Source organism: Diabrotica virgifera, chromosome 3, assembly GCF_917563875.1.
Source record: "Diabrotica virgifera virgifera chromosome 3, PGI_DIABVI_V3a".
In the NCBI taxonomy this organism is placed as follows: domain Eukaryota; kingdom Metazoa; phylum Arthropoda; class Insecta; order Coleoptera; family Chrysomelidae; genus Diabrotica; species Diabrotica virgifera.
The window spans coordinates 189,531,520-189,549,809 of NC_065445.1; the positions used below are offsets into that span (position 1 = coordinate 189,531,520).

The window sequence follows — 18,290 nt, forward strand, 5'->3', positions numbered from 1 at the left end:
TTCTGGATGGTCTAAAACCTAAAATACAACCATCTTATATCAAATTTTATCAATTTTATACGAGGTATGTCAAAAAAGATAAATTTAGATCGTACATTTAGATAGTACCTTTATAGTTCAGCATATTTCAATTAGAAGGATGTAATTACATACTGAAACATAGTTTTAATTCTAAATAACTTTTTATAATAACAATTTTCGATATGGCGAAAAATAAACGTATTTTACTCTTGAGCGAAATTCATGTTTTTTGACATACCTCGTATAAAATTGATAAAATTTGACATAAGATGGTTGTATTTTACGTTTTTCACCATGCAGAACTTTTTATTAAGAATCACTTTTTTTCGTAAAATTAATAATAAAAGAGTTATCTGAATTGAAATAACTGAAAATAATGTTATGTTAGGTACCTATCCATAATTTTTCAAAAAAAAAATATTTTAATAATAAGGATGTAATTGCATACTAGAATATAGTTTTTAATTCCAAACATCTTTTCATAATAGCAATTTTCAATATTGTGAAAAAAAAGCTACTGTCTTGAGTGAAATTCAAACTTTTTGACATACCTCGTATAATATTCAAAAAATTTGATATTTGATGGTTAAATCGTAGGTTGTGGATCATGCAGAGCTTTTTATGAAGAATAACTTTTTTTCGTAAAATTAATAATAAAAAAGTTTTCCATATGGATACAACTTAGAGGGACATACTGTATATAATCCCTAGGATAGAATACAGAATTATAAGACAACAATCTTGGCTGTTGATAGGCGATGTTAGAGCATGGAGAGGATCAATACTTTCTAAAGACTAATATAGCTTATTCACAGAAACAGATAAAAGATACATAATAAAACGAAATAACAATAGGAGACACAACCTCGATAGTTTGGAACATGAAGGTGTAAGAAGGCTGTACAAAAATAAATTAGACGACAAACAAAATACTTAAAACCACTTTAACTGTATAGAAGGATAGTACAAACATAATAAAGGATTGTATACACGCAGCAGCATATGAAGCAATTGCACTATATGAAGTAGACAAAACACAAAGGAAACCCTATTGGTGGGATCAGAAAATTGAAACTGAAATAAAGGATAAGAGACAGAAGTACTTGAAATATCTAAATACATAGAATATGCATGACATGCTCGCATACAAAGCAGCCCAAGCAAGAGTAAGGGAAAAAATAAATAAAAAAAATAACGAAAGTTGGGAAAGAGATTGCAATGTTGGAAAAGATCAATAGGTGGTAGAAGAAGCACTGGAGACTGGAAAGTAATCAAGAACGTACGGAAAGAAAAAAGTAGATACATCATATCACAAGTAACTACACAAAAATGGAAAAAAACATTTTAAACATCTTCTAATTAAAACCGGAGACACATTTATAGACACATGTATATGCTGCTACCCTACACACTAAAGTACAGATATTGATATCTCCGATAAGAAGAGAGGAATCAGAAATAACAAAAATTTGCAAGAAGTTAAAAATGGAAAAGCCTCTGGCCCTGGTTAAATACCTTTCGAGCTAATTAAATCTGGAAGTAAGGCGCTAGTCCGCCTACTGATTCAATTATTCCAGAACTGTATCAACAGATCTCAAATGTCGGTAAAATGGAAAGAATCTTACATTTCATCAATATAAAAATGGCAGTAAAGGCAACTGTGCTTTTAAAAAATTACCGTGAGATAGCGATCAAAATCTCATTGAGGCCGGTATATGGAACAGTACTAGAAAATGTTATGGAAAGAAAGTACAAAGATAAAAACAGGAGAGCAAGCAGGTTTTAGAGCTGGATGATCGACGGCGAACCTATTGTTTTACGTTACGCGTAATAGAAAAGAAAACCGCTCGGAACCAAAAGGTATTTTTACTATACGTCGACCTCAAAAAAGCCTACGATACGATAGTGCCCTATTAAACGACTCCGGGAACCCTGTGAATTGGACAATATTAACATAAACATTTTAAAAACAATTAAAGAACTATATAACACACAGGCTCGCGTAAAAATAGGGAATAAACTCTCAGCGACCATCAAGGTAACCAGAGGTCTAAAACACGTTTGTTGCATCTCCCCAACACTTTTTAAAATATACCTTGAACAGGCATAGAAGGTATTGAAAAGGAAATGTAAAGGAATAGACATTCCACTAAACAACAATAAAACCATATACACACTGTGCTTCGCATACCATCTGAAATACAAGACAAAGAAACACGTAGAAGAATACAGTAAATGGCAACCATTAGTAGTAAGCATAAGTGTAGTAAACATAAACTATCCGCATAGGAGGGATGCAACAGGAGCTACTATTATAAAGTAGTTAATGTATCATATCATACCAGGGCTTGTGAAAACTATAAATATCTAACTTAGATATTGATAGATACCTCGAAATACCTTGGACAACCCACACCACCAACAAAAATGTTAGGAAGAGAATAGGTACAGATAGGGAGCTGCTGAAGATCATCAAAGTTAGAAAAGTTAGCTACCTAGGACACATAATGAGAAACGAAAAGTACCGCCTCCCGCAACTGATCAGCCAAGGTATGACTGAAAGAAAACGGGGTCCCGGTAGGCGCCAGATTTCATGGCTTAGAAACATTAGAGACTGGAACGGCCTTGATTCATCATCTTTGTTTAGAGCCGCATTGGACAGAGACAGATTTGCCAGTGAAATCGCTAACCTCCATTAAGGAGACAGCACCACAAGAAGAAGATATATTAATAGACCGCCTGCCCAGCTGGGCTACCTGACCAATTATTATCTATCGCAGTGGTTCCCAACCTTTTATGTCTGGCGACCCACCTTCTGATTTTTTTTTCATATTCGCGACCCGGGTATCTGAGGTTACTGAATTGACTTCCAGCTCACGAAAATCATCTATCAACTTTAGTAGAATCAACTTTATCTTGAACGAAGAATCAATGTACATCATCTCCTTGTAATGGATTAGGATTAATGGATTAAGGATGTTCAGAGAGCTAAAAATATCAGCTAGGTATTACAGTTTTATCAGCAAAGTTTCATTATTGAGGCAACTGTTGAGAAAATATTTTGACCTTTTCTTTGCCATCGTGTTCCAGTTGAACGAAAAACAATCTAACTTCGTCTCTAAGTTCGAACAATCTGAAAAGCACATTTCCACGTGACAACCAACGCACTTTACAATGTATAAGTAACTTCTTATGGACGCTTCCCATTTCATCATACATTACAGTGAACACCGACAGTTTTTAGATTGTGCTTTTATTAACTTCGCCATCTTTACGGCGCATCAAGAGTGCTTTTGAGGTCTGGATCCTCTTAACCGCCAATGCCTCCCTATAGATGCTGCAATGGGTCCATTCAATTAACGCAGCTACTTCCTTGACTTTACTTACCAGGCTCTTATATTTTCTTGACATAGTACGAGCACCATCGGTTGTAAGCCCGACACATTTGGACTAATCAATTCCATTTTCGCGAATAAAACTATCCAAGAAATATTTTGGTCAGTTGTAGGGGTGTTAAGTGTGGTAAAATAACATTTTTTCTTCAATTGATCCATTGACATCAAACCTTACAAAGCATAATAAATTAACTTTGTCAACAATATCTGTACTATCGTCTTATTGTAAAGAATAAAATTCAGTTTCTTTCATAGCAGCTATTTAACTCTCCTTTGCGTGAACAGACATTTCCTCGATTCTACGTTTCAATGTAGTGTTGGGTATTTTACATATCTGTTGACCTGCTTTTTCGTGAAGCAGAAGAAGAAACTTTCGTTAGCCAAGATTTCGAAACAAAGTACGCATTGAGGTCTAGGTTCTTCTTCCGTACCTATGAACGCGAATCCGTATTGACGGTATTCAGGACAATATTTTCGAAAAATTTTCTTCCCTTTCTTAACATTTGAAAATTCTGGAGGAACTGTAGCGTCATTGCTAGTAAATGGACGATTAAGCTCACTTCGCCAATAGATTGCAGTTTTCTCTTCTAACACAAAACCCACTTTTCAGCCAATTCTCCATCGTAAATAGTTTAGTACTTCACTACTGTTAAACGAAGAAAACGCTAGAAAGAGTATCAAGCCACTGATGTGTGCCGTATGTTATTACGCGGGCAAATACAAGAGCCAGACTGAGAACAACAACCGAGTGTTTGGATCTGAGTGGGATAAAACCGGTCGGACTGGCGCTGGCGTCGTTGCCAGATTGTTGACGGTCACTTTACGCTACTCAGGTATACCTGAACAGATTTAACTTAAACCTTCAAGGTCACTTACAAGATATCTGTTTGGCCTCAAAAGATCTACACATTGTAGAAGTTACTTCAGAGATCACGGAATTTTAACACTTCCATCTTTATATATTCTAGAAACGGCTTGTTTAATTCGTAAACACCTTCATGTCTTTCCAGCGAGGCCCAATCATCTTTACTCCACCAGAAATTCAATCTTTGACATTTATTTACCGATTCCATCCACTGAGTTAGTAAAGAAATCTATATTATATTCCGCAAAGAAACTGTACAACCATCTCCCGTTACAACTTAAATCTGTAACATCTTTCCCAAAGTTCCGTAAAATGACAAAAGCCTATCTATCTAAAAGACCATACTATTCAATAGAAGAATTTCTTAATGAATAACTAAGAAAATTGGGTTTCATACGCAGTAGCATAAACTTGTCAGTTCCTTATGTATTTTATTATATTTGTTGTAAGTATGTTCAATTTGCAATTTATATAAATTTTGCAATAAATTTTTTTTTGTCTTGGCTTTTATATCTTATATTATACTGTACATATACTGGCGATTTATCTTATTTTAGTAAATTGTACTTGTTGTTATTTGTTATTGATATTATGTTTTCTTTTGACTGTATGTAAGCTTTGTCCATAAAATTGTAAAAATTTTCAGTGACAATAAAGCATATTTCTATTCTATTCTATTCTATACACTTGCACCGCATTAACGAACGTCTGTCGTGTCTTCTCTTGGCGGTTGCAGATAAATCGGTTTTACTGAACTATTAGAGCCACGCCGCGACCCACCTGAAATCCGTCCGCAACCCACCGGTTGGGAAAAACTGATCTATCTATTTTTAGTGGATTAAATGCAAACGTAATATATTATTTGTTCCAGGTGCCAAAATAGCAATCAACATAAGCGAAACTCAAGCTTTTAAGAAATTCGGCAGCCGTCTACACAACATTCCGTTTCCGAACTGTAGACAGTTTGAATTCACCAGTGACAAGTACTGGGAGTGCCATATCAGGACGATATCGATGACGATATACCATCCGGTTGGGACGTGCAAGATGGGTCCCACGTGGGACAGAGAAGCAGTCGTTGATCCACGATTACGGGTTTATGGTGTTGGGGGTTTACGGGTTATAGATGCTTCGATAATGCCGACTATACCTAGTGGGAATACCAATGCACCGACCATTATGGTGGGTGAAAAGGGGGCCGATTTGATCAAAGAAGATTGGCTGGGGATTAGAAGCCAAAATGTGTAGAAGATGTAGAAACTGATTTTATACTTTGTTAGCTTTTTTTGTTGTATATATATTATTTTTATAATCTGTGTTTTATTTATCACGTCTTATGGAGAAATATACCAAATTCAGGTATTTCGGGATTCTAACACAATAATAGAACGCAAATTATAATATCTTGGCCATATTATGAGAAATGAACAGGTATATCGCTTGTGGCAACTTGTTCATCAAGGCAAGGTATTTGGAAAGAGAGGACCAGGGAGAAGAAGACAATCTTGACTTCAAAAACCTAAGAAAGTAGTTCAATACGTCTCTCCTCTAGGTGTCGTCTCCGCTTCGAAGGTTGGCAATCATCAGAGCGATTTTTACTTTTGATACCGCGGCTCTAAATAATTCGTTGTTACTACATCCAAACCATTCCCAAGGTTCTTCAGCCATGAGTTACGTCTCCTTCCTATGGATCTTTTTCCCTGGATTTTGCCTTGCATAATGACCTGGAATATTAGATATTATCTCCTCTCTTCACATGTCCCATATATCTCAGTTTTTTTCTCTTAATTGTTATAGAAGTACTTCTCTTTCCTTATGCATACGTCTCGTTACCTATACGTTGGTTATTATATCTACCCAAGTCTCCTCACGTCAATTTTCTTCAGTGTCCACGCTTCCATCCCGTAGTATAATACGGATAGCACATAGCACCTCAGCGTACGTATTTTTAACTCAAGGTTTAAGTCCCGACAGCAGAGAAGTCTCTTCATTCTTGTAAATGTGCTTCTGGCCTGTTCTGAATTCTGAATAGTATTTCTTGAGAGCAGTCATTGTTTTCATTAATGGTTGTACCTAGGTAACTGAATTCTCTTACTCTTTCAATAGTCTGATTCTGTACATATATCTCACGAATGTCCTGAGTTCTTCTTCTTCTTTTTGTATAGACATGACTCTGTCTGTTTTTTCAATGTGCCTCTAGTAAGTTGTCGTTCCATCGTTTTCGTGGTTTTCCCACTGATCGTCTTCCTATTGGGGAACCGTCTCTCGCTGTTCTGACTACTCCATTTGTTGTCATTCGGCTTATGTGGTCATTTCATTCTATTCTTCTGTTTCTTACCCAGTTATTAATGTTATCCACCTTGCATCTCCGTCGTATATCTGCACTTCTAGCTCTGTCCCATAGAGTCTTACCATCGATTTTTCGAAGTGCTTTCATCTCCGCTGTTTCGAGCAATCTTTTTGTCCTCTCTGTGTCGGGTCGTGTTTCTGCCGCGTATGTCATTATTGGTCTGATGACTGTTTTGTAAATTCTGCCTTTCATTTCTTTTCCGATATTTTTATTTCTCCGTATTGTGTCATTCAGGCAACCTGCGGCTCTGTTTTTTCTATTCACTTGATCTTCCACTTCTGTTTCGAACCTTCCGTAGCTAGATAGTGTGATGCCTAGGTATTTAAACTCCATCACTTGTTCTATTATCTGACCTTCCAGCTCCAATTTACATCTTATTGGATCTGCTGTTATAACCATCCATTTTGTCTTTTTGGGGAAATTAACATGTTAAATTTTCTGGCGGTTATGTTAAATTGGTGCAGCATACGTTGTAAATCATCTTCACTTTGAGAGATTAGTCTCGTCTGCATAGCAGATTATTTTAAGTTGTTTGTCTTCCATTGTCCTGAGTTGTCTGTGTTATTATCATTTATTTCGTCTTGAATATGTTAAGCGATAGTTTATATTCTTCACTTACTGCGGTCACTTTATTAAGCAGTATCTGTAGGTCTTCATGTGATTGGGCTAAAAGGACTGTATCATCAGCGTATCTCAGGTTATTTATGATCATGCCATTAATTCTAATGCCTATGTTTTGTTCATCTATCGCCTTGCTTAATAAATCCATTGCCTTGCTTATACATATGTATGTATTACGAGTATATATTAACTAATATTGGTGAAAGTATACACCTTTCTCGAACACCTTTTGTCTTTCTATTTCTTTTGATTTTATGTATTCTATTCTCAGTACTGCCTTTTGGCCAAAGTATAAGTTTGAAATTATTCTTATATCTCTCAGGTCTAATCTTCTTTTTTTCTAATGCTTCAGTCAGCTGATCATGTCCAACCATATCAGAAGCCTTGTTATAGTGTATAAAACACAGATACAATTCTTGATTCATATCTAGACATCTTTGCGACAGGACCTCAAGTGCGAATAGTGCCTCTCTTGTTTCTAGGCCTTTACGGAATCCAAATTATGAATCACTGATATCTATATCTAGTTTCCTGCATATTCTATTATGAATTACTTTTAGCAGGATTTTCAGAGCGTGATTCATCAAACTTATTGTATGATAGTCAGAGCAACTCTTGGCATTATTCTTTTTTGGAAGGGTTACAAACGTTGATTGCAGCCATGAATTTAGTATTATTCCAGTTGTATATATAACGTCGATTAACTACACCAAAACATGAATCTTGTCCTCCTCCATTAGTTTGAGAATTTCCGCTGACAGTTGATCTGGACCTGCAGCTTTTTTATTTTTTAGCGTGTTTAGTGCATATATGACTTCATCTTTCAATCTATCAATATGTCTACAACCCGACTATTCCGAATAGCCGCAAGCAAAGTTAGGATAGCCAAGCTGATCGCCAGCATCCGCAACCGATAGGTATCGTAAGAAGATTGCGGTATTTAAATGATTTAATAGCATAGCTGAGAACATCTACCAAAATGTACCAACGAAAAAATAAAATATCAACCCAGAGATCACAAAAATGGCAAAATTAAATAAAAATCCTGAATCAGTCAATTATTTCTGTTTTTGTGGTGGATCTACAAGACAGGATAGCTAAACTGGTAGAAAAGAAGTACGTTGTAATTAAAAATGTACATATATCACGTCTTTTCTTCTTCTTAAAAGGAAACAAATAAATAATAAAAAAGTTAAAACTAAAAAAGGATACCAAATGGGAGAAAAACAACCTAAAATATTCTGCTATGAAGACGATGCAGTACCAACGCAGTGAAGATGATTTACAACGTATGCTGCACCAATTTAATATAACCGCCAGAAAATTTAACAAGTTAAAGTCCCCAAAAATGTATGGCTATAACAGCAAAACTACTAAGATGTAAATTAGAGCTGGAGGGTCATTTAATACATGTGATGGAATTTAAATATCTACGCATCACACTATCTAGCTACGGAAAGCTCGAAACAGAAGTGGAAGAACAAGTGAATAGAGTAAACAGAGGCGCAGGTTGCCTTGATGAAACAATATGGAGAAATAAATATGTCGGGAAAGAAATGAAAGGCAGAATTTACAAAACAGTCATCAGACCAATAATAATAGATATACGTGGCAGAAACACGATCTAACACAGAGGATAAAAAGAATGCCAGAAACAGTAGAAAAACTTCGAAAAATCACACAAATCACAAATGGCTATCACTGCTAATCAGGTTAGGGCTGGCTAAGAACTCCGACACAGTAGAAGCACAGTATATAAAGGTTCCACAGTAAAATCACTCTTCTGTCGGCGCTTTGATCTCAAGAAGTAATACCGGCAGTACGCAATTGGTAATTCACCAGTGGTGGATGCGGGTTTTCCCTGTTAAAAGCCGTACGTTTCTATGCGAATAGCAATGCGAGAGTGGGGCAAAAGCGACTAAGAACATTGCGCGGTCGCCATGCGCGACTACAGATTTTACTTCCAATTTTTCGGAGAGTGGTTCTACTGTTCCTCTTTATACTGTGGTAGAAGGTTAATAGGAATTGACGTAATACAAGTTGCAATTAAAAATGATATTGCTGGCGAAACCGCTCGAATTTGGAAATATAGGTCCAACTTGAAACCTTAATAAATGTAAACGGTTTTCAGCCTGGGTGGTTAGAATATAGTGGTAAGCTTTGAGGCATCTCAAAAAGGGGTTAATCAAAATTCCAAAATAAATAACGGAATTACTGCAAACATATTTACAAATTACCGCGGAATGACTGGAAAATATTAAAAACATATATTTGTTGAAATCCTACATATTCCGTTTTAGCATACCAGGGTTGGATACAAAGGGATAGATTTACAACATTTAATTTTTTGTATGAAATTAACTAAAACGTATAATTAAGTAGACATAAAACTGCAAACCACAATTTACTCTTGAAAGAACATGCTCCAGAAACAACAGCTTCAGTAGTCAGAGACGTAAAAATAGGCGTTTTTATGTTTTATTGGAAAATGGGAAATAATACCTTTTATTTAGGATTAGGTCCGACGCTCTTATAGGGCATAAGGACAACGAGAAGATTTAGGACTAGGTACGTATAACAGAACAAAAGTCGCATAAAAATATGTCGTCCTCTTCTGCGGCATGAGAACCGGCTTTGTATTCGTATCGCTATGTAAAAAATAAATAGACCAACAAATAAATAGGTGGATAAAACGGGACATCAAGAAAGTATATCCCGTTCTGTCCAACTCTTACGCTTTTTAAAACAAAAATGGCTGCTGCCTAATTGGCAGTGAAAGTAAAATTAGATAGACTGCACATGAGAATATTCGTTAGTAAATGCTTCATGAAATGTAATAGTCACAGGAATTATATTTTTATATACAGGGTGTCCCAAAAGTAGCGGAACGGTCGAATATTCCGCGAACCGAATAAATTGTTTTTCGGACTGAAAAACTGAAAAATACGTGTTCAATAATTTTCAAAAATCTATCTAATGACATCAAACACGAACCCCCACTCTTCCCGGAGGTGGGGTGGGGGTAACTTTAAAATCTTAAATGAAAACCCCACGTTTTTATTGCAGATTTAGTATTCGAGACATTTTTTCAAATTGTAGATAGATGACGCTATAATCGGAAAAAAACTATTTATCGTGATACCACAGGTAAATTATTAGAAATGGTCTAGTATCTCGAAAAATACACTTACAAATAAAAAACCAAAAAATACGTGTTTAATATTTTTCAAAAACCTATCGAATAACACCAAACCTGACCCTTCACTCTACCCCCTGGAGTGGGTAACTTTCAAGAACATTCAAAACAACAAACACATTGAGATCTGTTCTATCTAAAACTAAATCTAACAATGAACAAGAAAGGAAACTTTAAAATCTTAAATAGGAACCCTGATTTTTTATTGCAGATTTATTCTTCATGAAAAAATAACTAACATTTATTCAAAACATTTTTTAGAATTGTTGATAGATGGCGCTACAATCAGAAAAATACAATTTATTAGCGCCATCTATAAACAATTCTAAAAAAATTTCGAATAAATGTTATTTATTCTTTCATGGGGAATCCAAAACTCACAATAAAAAACCGGGTTCCTATTTAAGATTTTAGAGTTACCCCACCCCACCTCCAGGGTGTGAAGTAGGGGGTCGTGTTTGCTATCATCCAATAAGTTTTTGAAAAATATTAAACACGTGTTTTTTGGTTTTTCATTTGGAAGTGTATTTTTCGAGCGATTAGACTGTTTATGTAATTTACCTATGGTTTCACGATAAATCGGTTTTTGCGATTATAGCGCCATCTATCCACAATCCGAAAAAATGTCTAGAATAAAAGTTGCTTACTTTTACGTGAGGAATCCAGATCTGCAATAAAAACTGGGGGTTTCCGTTTAAGATTTAAAGTTACCCCCCATCCCACCTTCAGGGGGCGGAGTGGGGGGTTCGTGTTTAGTATCATTCGATAGATTTTTGAAAATTATTGAACATGTATTTTTCAGTTTTTCGATCCGATGTTCATTTCGCGAAATATTCGACCGTTCCGCTACTACTCGACTGAGGCCATCTCAGATTTTGCCTTTTACAAAAATGGCGAGGATTCAAAATGGCGACTATACATATGTCACTAATAGCACGATAACTTTTGAACGAGACTTCAGATTTCAACCAAATTTGGTATATAGGTTCTTTTTTTGATGTATAAGATTGAGGTCTTGAACCGGAAGCATATTTACAGATGCTTGCGTGTGTAGACACCAGGGTGTTGAAATCAGTTAGGGTTTGGAAAAACAGTACATTTACACATGCTAGCGCGTGTTGACACCACGGTGTTGAAATCAGTTAGGGTTTGGAAAAACAGTACGTTTACAGACGCTAGCGTGTGTTGACACTAGGGTGTTGAAATCAGTTAGGGTTTGGAAAAACAGTACAGTTACAAATACTAGCAGATTTGGACACCAGAGTGTTGAATCTAGCTAGCTTTTTTAGTAATTAATATACATGCATAAATGCTAACGGCTATTGACTTTGATTTTATATACCTACTGCTGTGGAAAAATATTTAAGTGATTTAGGTATTAGTAAATAATTAAATGTTGTTGGGATATAAACAATAATATATTAACACAAAAGAACAACATAAAATAATGTTGCTCTGAAGCTATTTGCTTGTGGAATTTGTATAATTAACTATTTAGATGGGAAATAAGCCACAATTAAATTGAAAAAAATAATTTTATTAACGTTTCGATGCCTAAATCAGGTGTCGTCAAAATAAAAAATACTACTACAGGGTGTTTGGTAAAGAATAGGCCATAGCTTAACCTCAGGTTCCTGAGGTTAAAATAGGCGGATTTAAGCTAACTTACCTTAGTACAAAGTTTATAATAACCGAGATACAGGGTGTCAAAATTAAACTTTTTTTTTATTTATTATTGAATATTTCCTGACAGGCATGAGACATCAACACGAAATTTGGTGTGTGGGGGTTTTTCGGGACGAGAAAACTAAATTCCCTACCCAAAGTTATGTGTTGCCCAGAGGGCGCCACATACGCCTTTCAGCACTCATTTAATACGTTCAATTTTTTTATCCGTCACTCCGTATAATTTTGACATTAAAATTTGTATTCCCCTATTAGTTTTACTTAAAAAAGGTATACCTCTTTCATCTCCCTAAACTCAACCGTTTACGAGATAAACGCATCTGCGGTGCAACATAATTTTTAGCATCATTGTAGTTACATCAGAAAAATAACTTAAAACCATAAAATTATCCAAAAATGTATCGCAAATTTCTTCAAATGAAATTTGCGATGCAATGCCATAAATTTGAGAACTGGCACAATTATTATGGTTTTAAGTTATTTTTCGGGTGTAACTACAATGATATTATGCTAAAAATGATGGTGTATCGCAGATTTAAAATGCGTTTATCTCGAAAACCGTTGAGTTTAGAGAGATGAAAGAACTATAGATTTTTAAGTAAAACTAATAGGAGAATAAAAATTTTAATGTCAAAATTATACCAAATTTGGTTGAAATCTGACGTTTCGTTCAAAAGTTATCGTGCTATTAGTCACATATGTATAGTCGCCATTTTGAATGCCCGCCATTTTTTTAAAAGGAACAAAAACTGAGATGGCCTCGTATCTAAATTTAAACCTTTATATGTGTAGTATATGTGGTCCCAATTATATGCTTCTACCATTAAATGCACAATAATTCTTATAATATTTGCACGAATCTGCCGCATATAGGCACATGTGAAGAGATGTTTTGCATTTATTAAATGTTAATTAACATAACTAAAAAGTTAAAAATATTTCCTAAAAAATATATTTACGCTATTTTCAATGGTGGTACAGTAGAACTCCAATTATCCGGACTCCAATTATCCGGATCGCCAATTATCCGGATCAGATTGAGAAAAAGAAAAAATCAAGTTTGTAAAAAAATTATTAATTTTACTGTGATTCAGTATTGTGTGTCAATATTACGTAATGTAAATTTTGTCATTTACATATTGTTGTGTATACTGTATTGTTTTTTATAATAAATACCGTATATGTTCTCCATTGTGTTTTGCTGTAATTACGTTTCTTTACCGGGAAAGGCCTTTCTCGAGAAAAATCCAATTATCCGGTTTTTTGATTATCCGGATCGGGTCCGGTCCCAATTAATCCGGATAATTGGAGTTCTACTGTACTACCTATTTGAAAAATTAATACATACAGGGTGAAAGAATTGAAAAAACAACAGCATATTTTTACATAAAAACCAGGAAAAACACAACTTCTGGTAAACCGATTCTTCCGGTTCAAAACCTCGATCTTATACATAAAAAAAAACCCATATACCAAATTTGGTTGAAATCTGAAGTCTCGTTCAAAAGTTATCGTGCTATTAGTCACAATGTATAGTCGCCATTTTGAATCCCCGCCATTTTTGTAAAAGGCAAAATCTGAGATGGCCTCCCATCTAATTGTTAACCTTTATATGTGTAGTATATGTGGTCCGAATTATATACTTCTATCATTAAATGCACAATTGTTTCACATATCGGCTGCACTACTAGTAGCATTTAACGTATCTTGGTTTGTTTATTTCCACTGCATCTTGATTGTAAATTTAGTATAGGTAAACGAACTGAGAATGATGTAACGACGACTGATAACAAGTTTTCGTCGGTATCCAATTCATAGCAGCACTATTTGGGTCTCTAGGCTAGGTATCCGTTTTATCTAACTCTCTTCTACCACTGTCTCACAAAATTAGGAAAATAAAAATAAACTCGATAAATTCTAACGTAGCAACTTTCTGATACGTTATAATTATAGTAGAGGATCCGACATAAGGTCGACCTTCAAATAGCTGTTTATCAAATAAAAATTATTGTATATGTAATTTAGCATTAACTGTAATTAATTAATAATTAAAAAATTACTTTTCTATATATATTAAAAAAAATTCGACCCGGGCAGACATTATTTTAGATTGTTTGGACCATTCTAAACAAAAAAGGTCTTTTGTAATTTTTCTCTAAAGTTGATCGTTTTCAAGTTATAAACAATTTAAAACTGACTATTTCACTAGACTATTAACTGATAAAACTCCTTCCTAAAAACGTTTCCTACTGACAAAACTCCTTCCTGGCCGTGATTTCTCAGCGACAAAATTATGACAGATCCGTCACGACGGTGTCTGGTAATTCTATTGTTGTCAGTTTGGTCAAAAAATTGGTTTCAGAAAATGTCCCATTGAACACGCACAGGTCCAGAAGCTCTATTTGGACCCAATTTTCGGAGTTCCTACGGGTGAGAAATTTTACACTTAAAAAATGTACTACCATAACGGAACTAGCAAAAACTACTACAGCAAAAATGGTACAAGAAAAATATTTTACGGAGTACAGCATAAAAATCGACCCTTTCACAGATGTATCTTTCAAATGTGCAAGATTGGCCAGAGATACCAAGCGGGGGCAGCTTCAAAGTGTTCAAGAAAAAAGAAAACTCAGTTCAAAAGCATTATCCACCGAATAACTATTAAAAATCATACAAAGCTACGACGAGGAAACCCCCGATTGAGCACAAAAAACTTTTTTCGCCTTTGCTTATTTGAACTTGCTGGAGAGGCAATGAGGCCGTAAACTGCAAGATTCACTTTTTCCAGAAAGAATTTGATGTTATGGGAGAATTTACGGGCCGAATTGAATACAACAGCATTTTTTCCAAAACAAATCAAGGCGGTTTGAAAAGTTTGGCAAGCAGCAAATGGCTGGTAAGAAATTCATCAAACGAAAATTTCAGTTAGATTATTTTTAAAATTAATGGAAAAAAGGGGACCAAAGGTTTTATGAGAAAGACTCTTTCTTACCGTTCACCCCAACTGGAAGGACGGATCTTGGTTCAAAAACTGTCCACTTGAAACCAACACCGTATTTAAGTGGACAAAAATGTCCGCTGAAAAAATTGGAATAGAGACAAAAAAAACATAAAATAACAAACCATTCTCATCGATCTTCATCTGTGTCAGCCTTGTTCAAGCAAGGTGTTTCTGAACAGGAGTTAATTAAATTAACGGGTCACTCAAATGGAAGCTCTCTAAAACCATATCTACCACCAGAAGTTGATCGAAAATCTCAGAACAACAAATGAAGCTGGACCTTCGAGTTCCCAAATGCTACCGGTCAATAATACACAAAATCATGCTTTGGTAGAAAAGAATGGCCAAATTACTATAGCTTATAATAATTGTACATTTAATATTGTTAACAAACAAATAAAGACTATGCTTCGTTAATATGGTGCATTAATTGTCTCGTGAAATAGTCTTGTCGAATATCATTCGAGAGAAAATTATTTACCGGCAAAATTTTCTTCTGGTTTTATTCAAGTTTGTTGCCTTTTGGCAAATTTCGCTTATGAAATTTTGACAAAATCACTCGACCAGCCTCTCGTGATTTAACTGTCAAAATTTAATTTGCGAAAACTGGCAGGCAACAAACTTTCATACACGTCGAAAATGTTGCAGGCAAAATTTTCTCTCTAATGATATATTATATACGAAAAAAGAACGAAAGATGACGATTTTCAAGGCTCAAAAACACAAGTTAAAAGTATCATTTCTGTTATCATCAAGTACCTAAATTCAAGATCAAGCCTTGTTCTATCAGGCCCCGATAAGAACTTTAGCCGTGTTTTATTTTAAAATATATGTATTTTTAATTATTAATGAGAAAAGTTTCTAATGGGAGACGGGCATTAACAACGAAAAAACAATGTTTCAAAATGAAAGTAAGTCCAAAATACTTATCAAGAACTGATAGAATATGATTTGAACTTGAATTTAGGTACTTCGTATTTTGAAAAATAATATTTTTTACTTATGTTTTTGAGCCTTGAAACTCGTCATCTTTCGTTCTTTTTCAGTTGTAAATTGTTTATAACTCGAAAACGATCAACTTTAGAAAAAATTACTTCTTCTTCTTCTTTCTCATAATTCTTAGTGCCCTTCAGGGAGTCGGATGTCTTCGGAAAAATTACAAAAGACCTTTTTTGTTTAGAATGAACCAAAAAATCTCAAATAATATCTGCCCCCGTCGAAATTTTCTTTTCAATTTATAAAAACATTCATTTTTTAATTATTAATTAATTATAGTTAGAACAACATTAGATCGGGCATCCCTTGTTTTTTGTAATTGTTAACATGCTAAATTACATATCCAATCATTTTTCTACGATAAACAGCTATTAGGTCTGGATCCCGCGTATGAAAAAAAAGTTGATTAATATAGCAAGCTCAAAATTTGTTAATAGCGTAAGGGTGTCTAGTCGGATAAACTTTGATATATGGGAACACTGGAACAGGGGCAGTTTTAATTGTGGAACAGGTTAAAAATATGGAACGGTCAGACCACGAAAACGGCACATTTATTTTGTCCGACAGAATAGCCTTTAACTCTCCGAACAGAGATTAAACTCTCATGCAAAAATCAGACTGCTATTTATCACCTGTCACAATCGCTGTCTTTTGACATATTCTACATGTTCCACTCATTAAAACGCCCATTTGGTGAAAAATAGCAGTCTGATTTTTGCATGAGAGTTTAATCTCTGTTCGGAGAGTTTAAGTCTATTCTGTCGGACAAAATAAATGTGCCGTTTTCGTGGTCTGACCGTTCCAAATTTTTAACCTGTTCCACATTTAAAACTTCCCCTGTTCCAGTGTTCCCATGTATCAAAGTTTGTCCGACTAGACACCCTTAAGCTATTAACACATTTTCAGCTTGCTATTAATCAACTTTTTTTTCATACGCGGGATCCAGACCTATATGATAAGAAGTGAAGTTCAACTTTATATCATATCTTAGACTAAATATTGAATCAAGGGCTGATCCAGGGAGGGGGCCATGGGGCCATGGCCCGCTCCGAGAATTTAAAAAAATATAAATGTTAATATTTGCAGACTGAGTTAGACAAATAAAAATACTTTAACAACGATAAGTTTTAAATATCTTTACGGCATTCAAAAGTGTACGAAAAGTGCCTTAAAACACACCATTTTAACCCCATACCCCCGGTATCCCTCCCAAAAGAAGTTCATGGCCCCTCCCGAAAATCTGTCCTGGATCCGCCCTGGTATTGAATCGTACTTTTAAAGAACATTTCCAGATTCGTTAATTAACAAAATTCCATATCCCTATTCTTATTATGTTTTTTCCATCTTGCCTTTTGTTTCTCTTCGCTGTATTGTTAGTAGAAAATTCAAGAAAGTGAAAATATTAAATTTTCAGGAACAAAAAACTAATTTTTTGGAGATTTGGGAATAGACAAAGAATAAAGTTTATAAATGACGTCGTGAAGTGAATATGCAAGATTCCCCAATAATATTTGTATCTAAATCGCTAAACGTGTTAAAAATACCTACCATTGCTCGTAGTTAAAAAAATCTAAATTTGACCTCATTATTATGATAAAGCTAATGCTTAATTCTTAATGTATTAAGGAAGTAGATCAATTCAGTAGAAATTAAAAAATAGCGTGTTTTTAATCACGTACTTATATACCACGAATTCCTATTTAGACTTTAGACCACTCATCAGCGGTAAAAAATTCAGCGGTGACAATTTGAGTTTAAGCTCGGTTGACCCGCTTCTTCAAAAACTACCCTATGCCTAACCGGGCTTTTGCCCTGGGAGTGAAAACAACCCCATCTAGGGGATGACAATTTTTCGATAAAAAAAACTATGGAAATCGATAGAATGACCAATTCTGAGTAAATTTTGTTCTATAAATTTTTTTTGTAAAATTGATACTTCCAAGTTATTAGCGATTGAAACTATGCACATTTTATTAAAAAAACTCACGTTTTTTAACCGTTTTTCATGAATAACTTAAAAAATTTAATTTTTCTACGGCTGTGCTAAAAGAGCCACTTTCACGCACGCATTTCGTTTCCAAAAGTTGCACTTTCCCGCACGGCGTGCGTGAAAGTAAATTTTCCCGCACGGCGTGCGGGAAAGTAAAATACCTTGTAAT

General features: G+C 34.9%; 1 protein-coding gene across 1 annotated transcript in view; it reads left to right on the top strand.

The window, feature by feature from the left end:
• The window catches only part of LOC114329238 (glucose dehydrogenase [FAD, quinone]-like), a 168,882-nt gene extending 163,289 nt beyond the window's left edge, over positions 1 to 5,593 (top strand). Inside the window, exon 10 of the mRNA XM_028278281.2 lies at positions 5,153 to 5,593. Coding sequence (XP_028134082.1) covers positions 5,153 to 5,529 — 377 coding nt within the window. The 3' untranslated portion in view covers positions 5,530 to 5,593. The remainder of the gene's footprint in view (positions 1 to 5,152) is intronic.
• Positions 5,594 to 18,290: the final 12,697 nt, after the last annotated feature.